The sequence below is a fragment of the Mustela lutreola genome, chromosome 7, assembly GCF_030435805.1.
Source record: "Mustela lutreola isolate mMusLut2 chromosome 7, mMusLut2.pri, whole genome shotgun sequence".
Taxonomy (NCBI): Eukaryota; Metazoa; Chordata; class Mammalia; order Carnivora; family Mustelidae; genus Mustela; species Mustela lutreola.
In genome coordinates, this window is record NC_081296.1 from 144,015,655 (window position 1) to 144,036,152 (window position 20,498).

A 20,498-nucleotide genomic window follows, 5' to 3' on the forward strand; every position below is an offset into this window, starting at 1 on the left:
CCAGGTCCCTGAGCGGTTCCCGGGTTTCCTTGACATGAAAGGTTGGTCTTGAAAGTCTCCAGGTTGGAAACATGGCTGTTAATTTCGCCCTGTTTATTAGGCATGGGTTTCAGGTGTTATCTGATTTATTCTCAGAGCAGGGCGACCCACCTGCCCCGAAGAAGGGACGGGGGCCTTGGCCAAGGAGGCCATCCCTGATCTGACAGGTGCGGACGGGGGCTCCCTGAGGCTGGGGAGTGCGTGTACGGGTATTTGCTGCATCACACTCTATCCTTTTCAGTATTTACTTTTCAATTAAGAAAGAAAGAGAGAAAGAAAGAAAGAAAGAACTGCCATGGCTGCCCTCCATCCACCAGGAGGAATTTCCAGCTAACACACATCAGGCATTAATTTAGGAGTCCTGCGAACTTAGATTGGGGGAACGGTTTTCCTTTTTTCCAAAAATAACACTTTGCTTTATGAGCCCTGCTGAAAATGCACCAAGAGTCAAAACAACTGGCAAGTGATTTGTAACTCTGTATCCTGGGCAGTTCGGGAGCCCTCCTGGGTCCAGGGGACCCCACTGTCCAGGTGCGGGATAGAGGTGTGGGTGGTCAGGGGCTGCTCGGGGAAACATGACCGACCCCAAGGTCAACGGCACGAATTAGAATCTTGGTCAAGAGCTGCACTTCCGAAAAACCACTATTATTTTCTTGGCGATCTCACAGATTTCCCCTATGACCCCTTCTTCTGGGTTAACTCTACGGGCAGTCAGTAGCTGCCTCTGCACCTTCTAGGAGGACAGGAGAGAAGAAAATCCACACACCTAACCTCACTAAAGTGGGAGACTTGAACACTATCAGCTTTATAAGGAAACGTGCAGTGGGCTGCATCTATCGGGAGAACCACAAAGTGGAATTTAAGAAGAAACGATGGAAGGACACGCAGCCTGATGAATCAGCTGTCTCTTCAAATCATCTCTCCTCCCCCTGCCCTTGGCAAGTTAGAATGTTCCCTGCCTCGGGGGTAACTGGTGTGTGGGGAGGGCTCAGAGGGCTCAGATTTCCACCGGCTCCGGGCTGGGCTGGTTATCCACTCTCCAACCCGCCTCTCCTCTGCAGCTCATCCTTCTGTCTGTTTCTCAGGGGCTGAAACAGCCACTTCGGTTTTATGGTGACCGTGTGTGAGAAGCCTGCAGACAAAAATGCAATCCCAAATTGCCTGGCCCCAGAGTGTCGGAAAGAAAAGGGGTAAAAGAAGTTGAACGTCAAGTTGAATACAGAGAAGAAGCCACTGGAAGAGGTTTCTTCTTGGTTTCAGGAAAACCATTTCAGGTCTCCAAAGCCTCTTCCCTCATTGGTAGCAGGAGGGGGAATGAGGGTTGTCACAGGGATTGAAGGAGACGTGTGATGCACAAAGCCAGAGGCACCTAAAGGGGCAGGTAATATCGTTGGTCGGTAGCGATGTTCTGTGATTAACAAGGGAATCTGGCTTTGTTAAAAGGTGTTGAGTTCTTGCATAAATCAATCCAAAAACCTACAAATGACCCTCACACAGAGGGTCCCCTACTGTCCCCCTAGGACCGGAAGCCCAGCCCTAGCCCTACCCCGGGTCCCTCTGTTCATGGAGGCATCTGGGGTGTTCGACAGTGAACGTCTTCAAACATGCGCTCACCGATTCCTATTTAAAGACAGACCTTTTCCTTCCGCAAGTGGACTGATCGCCCCACGAGGGCAGAACCCTGTCTTAACGTCCGTGTTCCCAACACAGAGCTGGACACTTGGCAGTGAAATGTACTCAGCAGATGTTTAAACGAACACGTGAAAAAAGCAAACAGCCCAAACCACCGAGCTACCCCTCCCCTCCCACCACGCTCCTGCACTGCCCGCTCACGGATGAATCGGTCACCGAACGAAAGCCCAAGAGCCCCGCTTACCTTCTCTAGATGCAGGTTTACCCAACGCGTGAAGGTCCTCTTCTGCACATTTTCCCTTTCGACTGGAAACAAAGAAATGCCATTAGCTGGGTGAAACAGAATACGGGCAAAATGCTGATCTCCTCTTCCCAAGAGGGGTTCCAGGCGGACGGCAGACGGACCCCAGCATGCCCCTGGGGTAGGGAAGCCCTTTCCGGAACGGGGTCCGCGACGGCTTACGTGGCACCTGGAATCCACTCTCCCCAGCCCCTTAACGAGAATAAATAACCACAAATTCAGACACACGGAACATGTTCTTTCCGGTAGGAAAACAGAGGCATGTGCCCAACATCACACAACCAGTGAGGTTATTCCCATTTTACTGATGATGAAACAGAGGGACAAACCGCTAATACGCAGCCAAGCTGGGACTCGGCAGCTGGATTCCGTGCGTTTCCCGCTGACTCCTCAGCTCCGCAGGGTTAGCTGGCTTGGGACCCTGGGACCCTGGGACCCCAGGACACCCCCCCGCTCCCCACACCCCAGCTTAGGCTGCTGCGCCCCTCAGGAAGCTTCCTTGAAATGTCTGAGCCAGAAGACTCTTGAGTTACTAAGTTCTGGATTTCAACATATTGGAGGAACATATCAAATATGCTTAAAACCATTCCATGTTTCTTTAGCAATAAGAAAATGGGAGGCAATTTATCTCCCGGGGGAGCTAAGGGGCTCGGGTTCTCTGTAACCACTATGGTTCTTTTTCCCTCTCAGCCTCATTATTAGGTAGATAGTGCTGCCCATAAATCAAATTTTAATATTGTGGCTTTCAATCTTTTTAATTGAAGAGCCGGCAGACAGTAATTATGCACATTAACTGCTTTTTTTCTCATTTTCCTCCTTTTCTGTAAGGAAAGGTCACTTAGCAAGCAGGCTTAAGAATTAAAGATCTAATTCCAGTAAACTGTGTTTTGTGGGTAGAAGAGGAGGAAAGAAAAAAAAGTTGATAGAAATGAGGAAGGGGGGAGGGGGGCTTTTGCTGAGGGCCATGGGCTACAGAGACTCAGGGTTTTCCAGAAGACTGGAGCGCACCCTACCCCCAGCCCCATGTGGGACCTTTCTGCCTCTGCAGTGTTTGACATGGTATGGGTGTCCCATAGCTTGGCGGCCATTTCTCTGTTGATGGCACTTGGCAGTTTCCGGTGTTTCAGCGTCACAAGCAGTGTGGCAGTGCACATCCTTGTGTAAGTGCCCTTCTGAGGGGTTCTCTGGGCACAAGCGTATGAATGTATGTCTCATGCCTGACAACTGAAAGTGCAACCGCAGGGGCTCAGTGGTGGGCACATTTAACATTTTAATAGCTACTTCTAAATTGCCCTCCCAAAAGGCTGCCCTGGTTTATACTCCACCCCCCCACCTGTCTTTAAGCAAGTTTATGGGATTGTAAAGTATTTACACACACATTCAAACACTCAGGCTGGTTTCTCCATATGGCTTCAGAGAGAGCAAAGTGCATCCCCTGAAACAGAAGTGCATTCAGTGAAAGCCTGAGAGAACCTGGTTTGGACTGTTGGTTTAACTATGTGGAAGGCTACAAAAGAGGAAGTGGGTGTCTGTTAGTCTATGTATGCCTCATGTATCCGTACAGCCACCCATTCGTCTGTCCATCTATCCATCCTTGCAATTATCCATCCATCCAACCACGTATCCATCCATCCATCCATCCATCTTTCTACCCAACCACGTATCCATCTATCCATCCATCCAAGCATGCATCTATCCGTCCATGCATCTATCTATCTTTCCATCTATCCATCTAACCAACCTTCCTTCCTTCCTTCCACCCAAGTATCCATCCATCCATCCATCCATCCAACCATCCATCCATCCATCCATCCATCCAACCATCCGTCCATCCAACCATCGGTCCATCCACCATGTACCCATCCATCCTTCCATCATTCCATCCTCCTGGCTGGTATTTAGTCAGTGATCATTACATGCTAGGAACTATGCCAGACCCTGTGGGCAAAGTCAGAGATAAAGAACACATCCATGGTGGCACTTCTGGGTGGCTCAGTCTGGGTGGCTCTGCCCTTGGCTCAAGTCATGATCTCAGGGTCCCGAGATCGAGTCCCGCATCAGGCTTCTTGCTCGGCAGGGAGCCTGCTTGTCCCTCTGCTTGTTGTTCCCCCTGCTTGTGCTTACTCTCCCTCTCTGACAAATAAATAAATAAATAAAATCTTTTTAAAAAACCACATTCGTGGAATCTGCACTCCAAGAATTCACAGCTAAGCAAGAGAGAAAACATGGAAGCTAAAAGGCACATATGAAGACAAAATAAATTACAAGTTTCCAGGCTGATAGGGATGAGAGGAGGTAATTTCAGACCCCGGGGGGTACTCCTCCAGGGGTCCTAAGAGGATCCCACAGTGGAAGTGAGACATGGAGGGGGCTCCTGCAGGCAAGGGCAGTGTCCCAGCCCTGCCCTGTCCCACAACCAATCTCGGGGAGGCTTCATTTCCCTTCCAGCCATGGCCTGTGGGTGAATCTTAGCACAGATTAGCTTGGACAGCAAAGCTGACCCACAGGAGGGCAACGTGATGACGGAAGACACCAGGGGACCATGAGACTAAATCGCAAATAACAGATGAGTCCCAAACTGAAATAGGGTATGGAGACTGCAATTTCTGGACCTGAAACTGGGACACATTGCTCAATACCCAGGAGAGAGAGAGACTGTGCAAATTTAGCCTGCCCCAGAATATCCCTTGTGAGCCACACACCACTAGCTGTGCAACCTTGGGCAAGTTCACGACAGCCAACATACCCTTGCCTCAGTCTCCCCTCTACAGGAGGAGGAAAACTGTGCCTTCCTCATGGGCATGCGGTGAAGATTCAAAGGCATCACCCCCACAAGGCTCCACCAGCAGCTGCTAAGGGAGGGCCACCTGCCTGGGCCTCACGGTCACACGGCACACCCGGGACCCGCAGTATTCCGTCTGTCGTCTCGGCACCAAAGTCTGACGCTCTTTCATGACCTTCTCCATTTCGAGATACCCTCCCCCACCCCACAGACTCCTTCTACTGCTGGCCTGCCAAGACTCCATAAACTTTATATAGTTTCCATAAATCCCGTGGCCCCTTTTTTCCTCCGCACCTATCACGTTGTAAAGGTGTAGGGAGCGATTTCTCTGGAAGGGGTCTGGCCTTTTCACGGAGTGTTTGTGGGGCCCAGAGTGGGGGTGCCGGGTAACAGCAGAGCAATAACAGAGCTATAAAAGCACCATCTCCAGGCCTGCCTGGCTGCCCCGGGTGCCCCAGTGTGGGGCAGGCTGGAGGAGGAGGAGGAGGAGCTTGCCAGCCCCAGGACCCACGGGAGAAAGGCAGAAAGGGAAGCCAAAGCTTTGGGCACAAAGCCACCGTCCCGAGTCCCACCCGCCACCCCTGGAGTGACTCTAGCCCCCTGCTTTGCCAAGAATAGGCAATTTCAGGGGTGCCTGGGTGGCTTAGTCGGTCAAGTGTCTGACTTCTGATTTCGGCTCAGGTCACAATTTTAGGGTCGTGAAGTTGAACTGCACCTGCTTGGGATTCTCTCTCCCTATCCCATCTCACCCACACGCACACACGCTTGCTCTCTCTCTAAAAAAAAAAAAAGAAAGAAAGAAAGAAAGAAAAAAAGAATAGGCAATTCCAAAATGTGACCTTTCTCCCTTTTCAGGCCACCGGCGGCTGGTTCAGGAGTTGGGAACCACAGAGAGAGGGATGTTGGCTTGGGAGTGAAAATAGATTTATATGGTAGCCTTCTTTCCCTATGTCCACACTTCCCTTAAAACTACTTCCTCTCTAACATTTCCTCTATAATATCTCTGCTCTTCCTCACCCATGAGAAAGGCCTGGTGGTTTATCTGTCTATAAGCACATGCTCGTAATAAGAAAATTAAAATACAGGAAAGCATAGAGAAACAGATCTAAAATCTGTTGTTGAAATCTTCTTACATCCAGAGATCACCACTATTGATAATTTATTGATTATCCTTCTAGAACCATGTGTGTGCGTGCACACACACACACACACACACACAGCTAAAGCATGAAGATACTCACGTACGCAACTTTAATGTGATCAGCAAATGCCTCGGTGTTTCTCAAAGTATGGCCCACAGATGACTCACACCAAGACCTTCCAGGGTGACAGTTAACACGCTAATTCCTGGACCCCATCCAAGACCTCTGGACTCACTCTTTCTGGGGCCTGGGCCTGGGCACTTGCATTAATCAGCTTTGCTGGGTGACCACGTGGTACACTTGGAGAACCTGGATCTAACTGAGAAGAGACAATTGGCACAATCTCTTGGCTCTGTCCAGGCAGTGTCTGGCGTGCACCAAACCTGTCACTGGGCATGGAAGGAACAGGCTGTCTGGAGCCGGGTACGTAGGTCGCACTGGAGACCAAAGATAGGGGACACAGGTACGGTTCCCAGCTTGTCTTCTGGCAACAGGCAATAAATAAATAAATAAATAAATAAATGGCATTTCTTGTTCCTTCATTGTCCAAGGGGCTCTTCCTGAGAGTGGCTTCAGTCCTGAATTCATACACCCCAGAAGATGAACCAGAATTTACTAGAAGGACTGCAGACCAGAACTCCCACAGGGGGCCTTCACTCTGCAATGTCCATTCAGATGTGTCAGCCGGGAGCATTTCTTTCCAACATCAGAGGCACTACCTAGCGAGAGGCAGGAGGCAGACAGGCAGGCTGAGGCCTCATTGCTCTCCTCCTCCACCAGGCTGCTGGGCTCAGTGCTCCACACCCACCTCCAGGATGTCCTCCAGCTTTCCTGCAGCCCGGACCCTACTCCCCACGCTGGGCAGGCCCTATATGGGCTGAAGTCCCCTCATAGGCCTGGCTCCTGGCTGGTGCTCAAGCAGTGGGGTGCCTCTGTCCCCGTGGGACATCTGGCAGCATCTGGGGACGTTTTGATTGTCACAGAGTGGAGGGGTCGACTGGCATCTAGTGGCTTGAGGCCAGGGACGCAGCTCCACACCCTAGCGTGCTCAGGATGGCCCCTACCACAGGACAGATGTATCCAGCCCAGAATGTCAGCAGTGCTCAGGGTGAGAAGGCCTGGGGGGGGGGGGTTGCCTATGGGACACCCCCAGCCGGCTTCTGTCTCAGCCTTCCTGCCACAGAATACAAAGAAAAGCTCCAGCAAACGAGAGGTCTGCTGGTATCTTCCCGGAGAGGCTCATGATACCTACATCATGGGGTCGCGAAGGTCTTAGCCATTGCAGAAGGGCTTCCCACAGTGTGTGTGTGTGTGTGTGTGTGTGTGTGTGTGTGTGTGAGAAAGAGAGAGAGAGAGATGCATGGCAGTGACTCTTCAGGTCATCAGGCAGCTGGGGAGAGGGTGCAGGAGGGGACAGACAGGGGCAGGGGCATTGGCAGTGACGAAAGGCCTTCCACGGGGCACAGCATTCAAAGGGCTCGGCCCAGCGCAGGGCACGCAGCACTGCAGAAACCCAGCTGTCCCCATTACTGCTCACCTCCTGGCGTGTGACGCATGTCGGGAACCAGACCTACCCATCCTCACCATTCACGGCCCCTCACGGGCACACGTGCTCCTGTATCTTTTAGTCCTTTACCAAGTCCGGGACACAAGCTCCTTTTTATGAATCAACCTGGCGGTCGTGGAGGCCGCTCCTCTCGGTTTGGTCAGCGCTTGGGAGGCGATAGCAGTGGCAGTGGGGGGCGCATGGGCTCACACACCCAGGTCTGGGACGACAAGGGCATCTGGCAGGGGCGCTGCTACCCTGGCTATGGCTGGTGGGCTCTGCCTGTCTCCAGGGGAAGAGTCACCCACCCCTTCTGTCCAGGGGCAGGCAGGGTGGTGGGAGGGCCCCACACGTTCCTATCGTTACTTCTGTTTGGTGCAGGAGTGAGTTCCTAGCATGTGGCCGCTCCCATCCGCCAGGCACGGGACAGATGCCCATCTCAGCTCCAGGGGACAGCTGCAGCCCCCACCGGGGACAATCTCTAGGGCTTCCTCGGGTAATAATCTGATCCAGAAAGCCTTCTACCAGCAGCCTCCTGAGAGGCTTACACAGACTCTCCCATTCCTGCCAAATAGTCTTCTTTTTATCCACGGCTCAGACCCGCTCTCCACTCAAGTGTCCCCCTTGGCTCACATCGCCCGTGCCACCCGCCCGGAGGATCTTAAACAGAGACAGAGAGACAGCTCCCTCTCTCTGGTCTCCCCGTGGACGGCCAGCAGCCCATGCAAGGACACGTCCCGCCCGCCCCCACCCCCAGAAGCACCCTGAGAAGCCAGTGCTCCGGCAGATCCCCCCGGCCCCCGGTCCTCCTGCTGCTGGACCCCCGGGAGCTCCTGGCCACCCCGTCTGGCCGTGGTTTTGCTCCTTTCCCGTCTTTCAACACCTCCCAGAAACACAAGCTCATTACATGGCCCCATGCTGGTTCACTTGAGAAATAAAACTCAGAAACAAATTAAACAGCAATTTCTTTTTCAACAGGAGAGAGGGGCCAGGCTTCAGGAACACCAGGCCAGCATTCCTTGGTTCCGACTCCTGGGGGCCACTTCCCCCCACCGGCTCTGGTGGTATTAAAGCCAAGGCCTCCATGTGGTTTTGCACCCGCACTGATTTTGCATTTAATTTCCTTTGTTTTTCCTCCCTGAATGTTTGCTCTGACCTGAGTTCCTTTTATCAAGACTTTGGTAGTAAAATGCAAAACCCTCCTTGGGACCACAGGCCCAGCAGCACGCAACTTACTATTGCCTAAGTGTGCAGAGAAGTGGCAGGCCAGAGCTGGCCGAGCGCGGTCACCCTCTCTCTGGCTCCCGCCTGCTGGCCTCTGTCCCTCGTGCAGACGGAGGATGCACCCAGGGGCATCCCAGACGGAGACTATCGGCGACCTGCTCGAGCTGGTGCAAACCAGTGGTCTTCCCAGTATGCACCACTAGAGACTCAAATAAAATTGCCAAGCTCATTCTAACTGGGGACTCAAATCCAATTCTCTCACAGGTCCCAGAGGCCACCAATTAACATACCACGTCCTGCCCCGCCATGCCCCTGCTTCTCAGCTGCTCCAAAACCCATAACCCAGGGCTCCACAGAGCTAGTCCCAATTACACACCAAATTAAGTTTTAAGCTATATATATATATATATATATATATATATATATATATTGCCTAACAGAAATAAAAAAGAAAGCCGCTCTAGTTTTTCTCTACGAGTGATTCTGTCTAACCTCAACGCTAAACCTCAGTCCACTTTTATGATGACGGATGACGCCAGCCAGTCATAAAAACCTAAGCTTGGGAAAGGGATTTTTCACATCGACTCAGATGGACAGACCAGGGTGACATGACCAGTCCAGGCGGACCGCCCTGACGTGTCCAGCTGAAGGCGAGTTGGGGACCGAAGGAGCCCCGCATGGATCATTCACGCACGCGCCCCTCCAGGATGCAGACAGTAACGGCGACACTCAGCCGTGGGTAGTAAGACGGGGACCCTGTCCTGACAGCTCTGCAAGGACGGATGGAGAGGGGGAGGGGAGGAGGGAAGGATTAAAAAAAAAAAAAAAAAAGAAAGAAAAAAAGGTGGAGAAATATTCTCTTCACACAGCATGGAGGCTCACCTCAGGAAACTCCTGACACCGAGATCCTTGGGAAACTGAACTCTGCTATATTTTGGTGATTTTTTTTTTTTTTACACAAGTGTTTTCGTGAAAGTATTCTGTCCTCTGAATACTGAGTTAACTTCTAAGGCAGTGTTTTCTGAACCACATTCCGTAGACTACTAGTTTTCAAAGGCCTCTCAAAAGAGGAGTCCAGGGGCACCTGGATGGCTCAGTGGGTTAAGCCTCTGCCTTCAGCTCGGGTCATGATCTCAGGGTCCTGGGATCGAGTCCCGTATCGGGCTCTCTGCTCAGCGGGGAGCCTGCTTCCCTCCCTCTCTCTGCCTGCCTCTCTGCCTACTTGTGATCTCTCTCTCTCTCTCTCTGTCAAATAAATAAATAAAATTAAAAAAATAAAAAAGGAGTCCAAGAAGTCTGGGAAATAGCAGTCTATTAAAGGTTGTGGTAAGTCCCGCAATTAAAAAAAAAATTCTTTAACTTGTTCTAAACTAAACTCACTTGAAGCCAGACCACTCTTCTTCGTAAAACTGATCACAGCTTCCTTGTAGACGTCTGCTTTGCTGAGAGAGAGAGAGATGTTCATTAACGAGGAACGTCTCCACCGGTCCTGACATGTCGCCAGTGAACCGGGCAGCCACACGTCCTGGGACAGACTAGCATGTGTTTGCCAAACTCTGCTTCCTTTTCCTCTTGGGCACATAGCCAAACTATACTTCCCAGCCCCCTCCTCGCAGGTGGCGGGGGCCTCACGACTGGGCCCCGGCCAGTGGCATGTGGGTGGGTCCGAAGCAGGCCACTTTCAGCGCAGGCGCGGGTAATCCGCCACGCTTTGTGACCACTACACAGGGACGACTCCAAGGACACAGAGGATGACAGGGCCATAGGAGGGAGGGAGCTGGCTTTGTGACCACTATGCAAGGACAACTCCAAGGACACAGAAGATGACATGCCACAGGAGGGAGGGAGCCTGGACTCCCAATTCTCCCCTTGGACAAGGATCACCAGCGATACCACCCAATGAGGAATACCACGGTCGGACCACTGAGTGAGTCAGAAACACGCTGTCCCTGTGTTAAGCCACAGGCATCTTGGGTTTTTTTTGGGGGATCCACCTGTCCTAGCTAATACCCATCACAAGTGAGAACCAGGCTCCCCAGGAAGGAAGGGAGGAAGCCCACATTTACTGTTTGCTCCCGGCACAGTGAGACTCAACTGACACCCGCCATTCACTTGTCCCAGCGACACCCGCCATTCACTTGTCCCAGCGCCCGCTCCCCCGAGGGCAGTGACAGTGCTTCAGGCATGGACGAGTCCCGCACGCTTGGCAGTTGAGCCTGGAGAAGACTCTAGCGCGGTCCCCATAAGCCAAGACTCTCCCTGCGGCGTGGCGCTGGGCTGGGCAGGGCAAAACCCCTTCCAGATGAACACTTCACTGAAGAACCTTCACGAAGAGCCTGTTTCGTACCCGGTTTCGGTCAATGGCGGAGTAACGGCCGACCTGGTATTTTATCCCCAAACGGATCTTCCCAGGCCTCATGAGAAGAATTAACTCGACAGCTTGGGTTCAGCTTTTTTTTTTTTTTTTTTTTAAAGGAGATGAAAAACATTCCACTTCATACAAATGACCTTGATTTGCATTTTTAAGCACATCTGTCTTTAATAAGCCCTGCACCTGCCCTCACATACTGATGCTTTCAGATACAAGCAAAGGCCGATCAGCCGTGGGAATCTCAAGAATTAGGGAGTCCCACTTCCCCGGGTCATCCAGGACCCAAGGGAGGACCCCAGGACTCGGGAGGTTCAGGGCTAGAACTGGGAAAGTTTCCGGCACACTGGGATGAGTTGGTCATCCTGGCCGGTAGACACAGTCTGAGGCCGGGCGGATGGGGAGAGGCAAGGTGGTTAATACTTGCTTTACATGCGAGGGAGAAAGCAAACTGTGAAACCCCCATGTACAGCTTTCGCTGCTAACACAAAGCGACAGCAGCATGACTCTAAATTCCTACTGTGAGCAGGACAGGGAGGGCTGGGACCTGCGGCGGGGGTAAGGGGGGGGCGGCTGGACATGTCACCAACATTCCATGTTAATTAGCAGGAGAGAGGCCAGGCTGCCTGTGCCGGGGTCCAGCCACTGAGCTGTGCCAACATGACGACGACTGCTTCACACGACACTGGCTCCTGTTAGACATGCATTGGTTTGAAAGCAGACCAAAGTTACCTCCCGACACAGACCATCCAAATGGACACTTGCGTATGTCCGTGTGCACACGAGGGCACCTCCAACCCTCTTCAGGCATATTGAGTCCCCAAGGGTCCCAGAGGGATTTTAGTGTGCCTGTGCCACAGACACATGGTTGGGACCCAACAGCTGCACTCTGACATTGAGGTCAAGGTTGGATCATTGTCATGGGTACGAATCCTGCAGAATGGCACATTCCAGGTCTGTAATCTTAAAAAGCAAAACAAAATAAGACAACCCAGAGACTAGACATGTGATTCTCAATCTTGGCACACATGACACTCACCTGGGGAAGCGTTAAAATATAGAGATGTCTGGGCTCTACTCCAGACTAACTGAACCCAGTTCCCTGGGGGCAGGGCCTGGACATCTGCATTTTTAAAGCTCCCAGGTGATTCTGACGCTGAGCCAGAGCTGAGAGCCACTGCTCTGGGCCAAGAGTTGGCAACTTTTCCTGTCATGGGCCAGACAGTAAATGTTTTAGACTTTGCAGGCCACGTGGTCTCCAGCAACTAGTCAACTGTGTGGTCCTGGCGGGAAAGCAGCCGAGACAGTACATAAATGGACATGACTATGTTCTAATAAAACTTTATTTATATGAACAGACAGTGGGCCACAGTTTGCCAAGCCCGGCCCTGGACTCCACTGGCTCCTCCTCCTGATTCAAGCAGCCATCCCGGGTCTTAACGGTGGCCCAACCTCACAGCGCAACTTTTTTGTTTTTCAATTATGTTCAGGTAGCCACTGTGTAGTACATGATTAGTCCTTGATACAGTGCTCAGTGACTCATTAGTTAAATATTAACACCACATGCCCTCCATACCCATCGCTTGGTTACACGGTTTCCCCCACCCTTCTCCCCTCTGAAACCCCCAGATTGTGTCTCAGGGTCCACAGAGGCTCATGGTTCATCTCCCTCTCTGATTTCTCCGTCTTTGTATTTCCCTCCCTCCGCGCTATTGCTTACGATCCACATATGAGTGAAACCATATGATAATTGCCTTTCTCTGTTTGACTTCACTCAGCATAATCCCGTCCAGTTCCATCCATGTTGATGCAAAAGTTGGGTCTTCATCCTTTCTGATGGCTGCGTAATATTCCATTGTGTATATGGACTACATCTTCTTTATCCATTCATCTGCTGAAGGGCATCTCGGCTCTTTCCACAGTCTGGCGACTGTGGACACTGCTGCTATGAATGTTGGGGTGCACATGCCCCTTCTTTTCCCTATGTCTGTATCTTTGGGGTAAATACCCAGCACTGCGATTGCTGGTTTGTAGGGAAGCTCTATTCTTAACCTCCACACTGTTTCCCAGAGTGGCTGCACCAGCTTGCATTCCCACCAACCGTGTAGGAGGGGTCCCCTTTCTCCACATCCTCACCCAACACTTGTTGTTTCCTGTTTTGTTAAAGTTTTGCCACTCTAACTGGGGTGAGCTGGTTTCTCATTGCGGTTTTGATTTGTATTTCTGATGGCTAGTGACGTGGAGCATTTTTTCATGTGTCTGTTGGCCATTTGTATGTCTTCTTTGGAGAAGTGACAGCCCAACTTTCAAAATTCACGTTGGGGCTTCAAGAGCGGGCTTTTGTTTGCATTCTATTTGCTGTCATAGGAAAATAAAACAGCAGTGGTGGAGTGCTTTGGGTTGGTGGAGTGGCAGGCAGCTGGGGAAAAAAGGCCGAAAAGCAGGGGCACCTGGGGGTCTGAGTCGGTTGAGCTGTCCAACTCTTGGTTTCGGCTCAGGTCATGATCTCGTGATCGCGGGATCGAACCCCGTGTGGGGTCCACACTCAGTGGGGAGTCTGCTTCAGATCCCTCCTCCCTCTGTCCCACCCCCTGCCCCAAATAAAGAAAATCTTAAAAAGAGAGAAAAGCAGAAAAGCTGAGTGTTTAGTGCCCGCAGATCAGAGAATACTTTCTCTTCTCCCATCACCAACTCCAGTAAGACAACACTCGGGCAATCACACTTTGATGTGATTCTTACCTTTGCTTTCCTTGTTCAGCTACTGGCCTTTTCCAAGACAAACTGGTCAGAGCACCTACTCCTTCCTTGCCTCACCCCTTTGTCTGAGGAACCCAAGGGAGCAAGAGGAGAAACCACCCCAAGTAATCATCATTGATTTTTTTTTCTCTTCTTCTGTAATGTTTAAATGGAAATGAGTAAAAAAAAAAAAAAAAAGAAAAGAAAAGAAAGGCTACCTCCTCCTTCTTGTAGGCAAAACTTCTCAGTAGATTAAATTTTGTTCAAGGAGAGTAATCGTCTTCCCCATTTTCTGAGCTCCAGGAGGAACCCAGAATCCCTCTGTTCATCAGATCATTCAGGAATCTTGTGTTCTAATTGAAAAGGTTCTCAAGATTACCGAGGGTAGCTTCCCCGCCAGCAATGGCATTATTTTATTATTTTTTTTTAAAGATTTTATTTATTTATCAGAGAGAGAGGGGGGGAGAGAGCGAGCACAGGCAGAGGCAGAGGGAGAAGCAGGCTCCCTGCTGAGCAAGGAGCCCGATGTGGGACTCGATCCCAGGACGCTGGGATCATGACCTGAGCCGAAGGCAGCTGCTTAACCAACTGAGCCACCCAGGCATCCCCAGCAATGGCATTATTAAGGCAGTCATCCAGAGTCTACTTGAATGCCTCTCAGGATGAGGCACTCAGCACTTCTCCAAAATCAGGCTCCCATGATCTTAAAGCTGTCTTTCGGAAAAGGGCAAATCCAGTAAGGGTACAAGAGTTAGGGAAGGGAGAGGAAGTCAGCGGGCCTCCGTTCGACATCAAGAAGGCAGGCCATAGGAGGTGACCAACAGCACAAGGGGCTACCTGGAGAGGCCGAACATTTCCAGTCCTTCAAATCTTCGCATTTTAGAAACTAAAACTAGACCGGTGCTCACCAGCAGCTGATTTCGGTAGAAAGCGTGGTAAATGGTTTTCAGGCTGCCAAAAAAGCCAGTGAGCTGGAAGAAGGCTTTGTTATGGCACTTGAAAACAATTCCCTTTCCTCCATCCGGATATGCTGCGACAACTCTCCTTGTCACAGATTTCTTCGGGGTGAATCTGTATTTGAAAATCAATCTGTGTGTTTATGCAGGAGATGAAAACACAGGAGTCCACCCAAAAAAGGGACAGATCCTGTCACGAACAGCTTCTTACAGAAAGGTGCAGGGGCTGCTGGAAAAACTCACATTTTCCTCACTGGGGCAAGAAAAACCTCACAGCCTGCAGAGTTTCCTTTACTGCTCTGCTGCCAGGAAGTTCTTTAGGAAACCTGAAGTCCAAGTTTCGCGGATGAATGGGGCCGTAGCCCACGTAATCTGGACACCAACTTTCACCCCATGTTTACGAAGATATTATCTGATGCAGCCTCTTTTGTTGATTTTCTTTTTAAGTCTGTTTTACGGAGCAGGTAAGCCCCCTTAAGGGTTTTTGTTCAAGAAGGTAGGGTATCCTCGGTGAAGGCATGAACACGAGAGTGAGTAAATCCGTTAGCAGAAAGTGTCTTGTACATCACTGCTGCCCCTGGTATGTGAGAGCAGATGCTTGTCGACAGAGTGGAAAATCCACATACCAGCCTGCTCCTTGCCCTTGGCCTCCGAAACCACCACACCCATTCCAATATGGCCTGGATCACTCACTTTCCAATTGCAACCTTGACCTCCAGCCTGTCCATCTAACCTCCCCAGAGTGGCTCTAGGAAAAAATCCAGGTCTCCTCTCGTTTTGTACATACCCCCTGCAACTCCCACAGTCTCTGCTCACTGTTTCTGGGAGCCACAACCTCAGGCAGATCTGATGGGGTTGGAACCCAGAAAGTTCAGGGGAAGATTTCCAGGAATCAGTGTGGGGACCAGCTCAGCAGGGTGGTGGCCCTGAGGGAGTAGATCACTGTGGCTCTATCAGTGGGGGTCTGACTTGGAATCCACGTCCACGGGCTTGTTTGGGGGCACTGGGCTGCCATGAAGGGTTTTCTCCCAGGCCAGCATATCTGGTGCACGGGTTCCGGGATCATGAGGACAAGCCTGACGGCAGAATGCCCCCCACCTGCACACAGTGGCCAAGGGTCACCTCTGGCCCATGTTAGCATTTGGCACTTGGCTGAAATGAATGGCCAATGAAGCAGCTAGGTCTGATGGACTCTCAGGAAGACGTGAGATAACATGCCGTGCAGGCCCATGTGCTTAAAGGAAACTTCACTTCAAGAGTTTTTGGCGGTCCGTTCTTTACGGCTTAAGGTGTGAAGTCTTTGGGGCTCACACCATGCATGCCTTGTCTCTTTCTTCTGAGCCTGTGAACCCACGAGGTGTGTGTACTGTCACTGGGGTGCGTACCCCCTGAGTGCTCTGCCTGTTGCTTTGGGTGGTAAGGGCAGTGGGACCCTGGAGGCCAACTCAGATGGGGACTGAATACCGTCTCCATCCAACTGGACCCTGAACGGAGTGGATGGTCCAGAAGCCATCAGCTGCCGTGTAGGCTGGAGGGTAAAAAAAGAACAATCAGGAGAAAGATGGAGCGGGGCAAAGCGTGCAGAGGACAGTCCTGTCCCAGCCTTTTCCTGAGGCCCTGCTACACCCGGGCCTTTGGACTCCGTGGGGCGGCTGTCGTTTTCTTAATGCAGTACTTTAGCCTCATCACACTCTCATGGGTTCTGCTGGTTACGGTTAAAAGCATCCTCACTACCTAACCTCTTCAACAAAGTACAAAGAAGAAAGAGATGAGGGAAAACCTATGGATTAAGAAAGGGTTGAAGGCTTAGGAGACACCAGCCCATTGCCATATAGGGCCCTTCTCTGGATCCCGATTCAAACAACCTTTTTAAAAACAAAATAACTGTGTTCTGAAAGTTCAAAACCAGAACTAAAATCAATTCTTGGAAAACCAGAAACAGCCAAAATGAGAGAAGGAAGAAAGAGGGACTTCAAATAAATCAACAGGTGTTAAAAAACAAACAAACAACAACAACAAAAAAACACAGCAAAGAGCCCTTACCAAGAACATCCCTAATTCCTATTTCACAGATGCACTGCCGAGGTGGGGACAAGTGAGGTCATCCCAGCCGGGAAGAAACGGAGCCGGGTTTCACACCTACGTCTGGCCCCAAAGCGTGTGGTCCTAACTATGACACTTCTCCCGCCCTTGCCCTCCACCAACTCAGACTCGCTGGTAAACCAGGATGGAGATCATTCTAGAACATTCGTAGAATAGTCTAAGTCCTTAATTTAGGTCAACACCTCCGGCCCACACTGCCTGCCACCTTGGTAGATCCCTCTGCAAATGGATGCGTATTTTGGGAATTCATTATTTTCAAGGTCACATTTTTACTCAGTTCTTCTACACAGAACCACGCCTTGGGCCCAAAAGAACCCGAAGTGAGAAAGTCCGAAGGCTGCAGAAGGGCTTCCCCGTGGGGACAGGCCGGCAGGTGGAGAAAGCTGCCGGAGAAGGACTCTGCTTTCCTTATAAGCCTGTCTGTGTATTTACCGTTTGAGCTATGTGCATGTATTTGGGAGGAATTTTAAGTTTTACTTTAAAAAACCTGCCATGTACTCAACCCCGTGCAGAGCACAGTGTTTCTGATCTTCTGTCCTCCAGACCATCAGGGGGGAAATATTTACAAACGTAATATTCGACAAAAGGATTTTCTGTTTATAAAAGATACCCAGAACAGAAAAAACTGGAAAAGTCAATAGAAAAGGGTTACACGGGTGAATTATTCCCAGACTGCTTTTTTCCTTCCATTTTTGCCTTCTGCATGGGTTTTCATTGTGCTCACTTGTGTTTTTTTTTTTTTTTTTAAGATTTTATTTATTTATTTGACAGAAATCACAAGTAGGCAGAGAAGCAGTCTCCCTGCTGAGCAGAGAGCCCGATGCAGGGCTCGATCCCAGAACCCTGAGATCATGACCTGAGCCGAAGGAGAGGCTTTAACCCACGGAGCCACACAGGCGCCCCTCACTTGTTTTAATATACTTTTAGAGCCCGTTACGCGTACAGCGTGGTATTCATGCGGCGGGTGCTGCTGGGTGCCGAGGCAGGATCTCTCCTCGCCTTTCCTGGACGTGGTTATTGTTGTCATTATTATTACCTTCCTTCTCTTCTCCATCACTGTACAATGGGGCTGGATGAGGGGAGGCAGGCAGACAATCTGTCCTTCCGTTTCAAGGAACCAGCCACATTCAGACCTGGAAGGGAACCTGGCAGAGCCCTTCACGATCCTGGATTTTGAGCCCCAGCTGCAGGGGCGGGATGAAAGCCTGTGGCTCTCTCCCTGGAAGAAGGTGTGTATGGACTGTACGGATGCCATGTGGCTTAGGGAGGGCTGAGCACACACTGCAGGGTACCCCCCCAACCATTTTGCTCTTCTCAACTACACCAGCATCCTAATTTCGAGTCAGCGATCTGCCTAGTTCACGAAGGATCATTTCCCAGCCTCCCGGGCAGCGAGGGGTACTCATGTGACAGCTCCTGGCCAGTGAAGTAGGGGTGGAAATTAGGGACTTGGGGTGGGGATTCCAGGAGGGCTCTGTAGAAGGGAGCGGAGAATGCTGGAGTGTGCCCTCTCTGCCTCTCTCCTGACCCTGTGGGGCCGTGGAGCTAGAAACACAAGAGCCAGTGCTAAGGATGGCTGAGCAGTGGGCGGAAGCAGCTGATTCCCTGGCGGTTCCCTGGCGGCCCCACTGGGTCCCGAACCAGCCGTGGGCTGCCCAGCTCTGGGCTTCCCGTTGTGCGACCTAGATCAACGCTCTCGGATGAAGTCCCGTAAGTTGCGTTTTTGTTACTTGCGGCTAAACACAATCCTAACTGGTACAAGACACGTTCTCTTGTTTCTTGAAACCCACCAGCGCCGACTCAGCCACATCCCCGTTGTCGGCAGTCCGGCTAGCTGCGATGTTTCAGGCCACTGAAAATTCTTGAGCAATGAGTACAGTTATGCATACGCTCCAGTGGGCTCCGACACCTCTACCCCACATCACAACCTGCAACCCTGTTCCGCACACACCCCATCCCCAGCGCAGCAGCTAAAAATGAATGGCTCAGGAACCACATGACAGGCAACGGGCTCTCCGCCACGTCTTTTCTCTCCTTTGTGACACCCCCCCCCCCCCGTCTACGTTGTGCTCAAAAAGCCATGAACTTCAGCGAATCGTGGGTGCTAGTCTACACCAGAAACGAGAAACAACTACACATGGTGAAGAATGGAGAAGAGCTAAGGGACATGTTGTCCCCGCGGATGAGCCCTCCTGGGAGTCCCCCTGCGAGCCGGGAAGCCTCTCACCGCGGGGTGCAAAGAATGAATGGACGCAAGAGGGGGAGGCACGAGGAAGGACTCGCACATCCTGCATGTGGCCCGGGGCCCCTGAACAATGTGGCAGTGGACGGGGCGCGGGAACTGGACAGAAGTCTCAGAGACGAGGAACCGAACGTTTCTGTGTGTTGGGGGTGAGCTGGGGAAGCGGGGGGGAACCTGGGAAGGGCAGGTATTAGCCAAGGGAGCAAAGACTGTGGGATCTTGAAAAGGCATTAGGCTTTTAACGACGATACAGGAAATCTGCTCGGGGGACCACCTGGAACCAAACCTCACCCAATCTAACCTCCAGGTTTCCTGCGCACACTCGTTATTTCCCAGGTGGTATGTGGGTTCCGCGTCTGCACCAAGTGATCCCACGTGTGTGGGGGGCGGTGTGAGGGGGGCTGTTGAAGAGCCAAAGGCAATGTCCATCTTCCTGGCCCTTAGACGGCGGCGATGAGACGTCCACCCACCGTCTTGCTGCCAAAGCCCTGCACCTCTGCCCCGCGTGCTCATTGGACGAATGGGGACCCTAAACGTGGCTCATCTCCCAGTGGAGCGGTCTTCGCCATCTTCCAAACACACCGGTTCCCTCCTTGCGCCATTCTGAACGCCTTCAGTTTATAAACCGAGCTCCTCTGCTGTAGAGCAAGGAGGGCCCGGTGTCCGAGTCACAGAGGTCATCTGTTACTCTCGCGTGTGGAAACCAGGGAACTCGATGTGTTAAGTTGTGTGCATGATGCTGGGCAGGGGGTGGGTGGACATCACGATATCCACCTTACGGACGAGGAAAGAGAGGTGATGGGGGAGTTTCATGCTCAGGATCACACAGGAAGAAAGAGAAACCCTAAGCGCAGGGAGCAAATTCCCTCTGACTCCAGGGCCGTGGAATCGCAGAGAATCATTGGGCCTTTTTTGGAAGCTGCTCCTCCCAGATTCAATCTTTTTCTTCAGAAGGGGCAGCTGGAGCTCTTCGGGCCGCGTGGTGTCCAGAGACACATTCCTTTACTTCTAGGCCCAGGTTCTATACTCGGGCCCGAGGGCCGGAGTCAGGCCCGGGGTCCCTTCACGCAGAGAAGAGTTTTCTGCTCTTGGCCCCCGCAGAAGGGAAGGATTAGCGCGGCAAAGCCCAACTTGATTGAAAAATAACTTCCCTCCAGGCTGCTTTATGGCTTTGCACCTCTTCTAGCTCTTGCTGAGTCTGGCCCGGGGACCGGGGGACTCGGGGTGGTCTTTTCTTCTCCAAGGGGCCGGAAATTACCAAAGGAATGCCACGGGGTGCTGGACAGGCCATCTGAAGTAGGGCAGCAAGTTATTAATGTTTTTTAAACCAATAGCCAACTCTGAGGGGTCAAGGCCTTCTGGCTCCACCACTTACTAGCTCTGTGATGGGGGAGAGAGGCCTCCCCTCACTGTCCCCATCTGCATCG

The 20,498-nt window shown here is 51.5% G+C and overlaps 1 protein-coding gene across 6 annotated transcripts in view; it reads right to left on the bottom strand.

Moving 5' to 3' along the window:
• The window catches only part of CLMN (calmin), a 105,993-nt gene that overhangs the window by 31,749 nt on the left and 53,746 nt on the right, over positions 1 to 20,498 (bottom strand). For all 6 annotated transcript variants that reach the window (XM_059183024.1, XM_059183029.1, XM_059183023.1 and 3 more), the window contains one exon: positions 1,916 to 1,977. In XM_059183024.1, the coding sequence (XP_059039007.1) occupies positions 1,916 to 1,977 (62 nt within the window). The remainder of the gene's footprint in view (positions 1 to 1,915; positions 1,978 to 20,498) is intronic.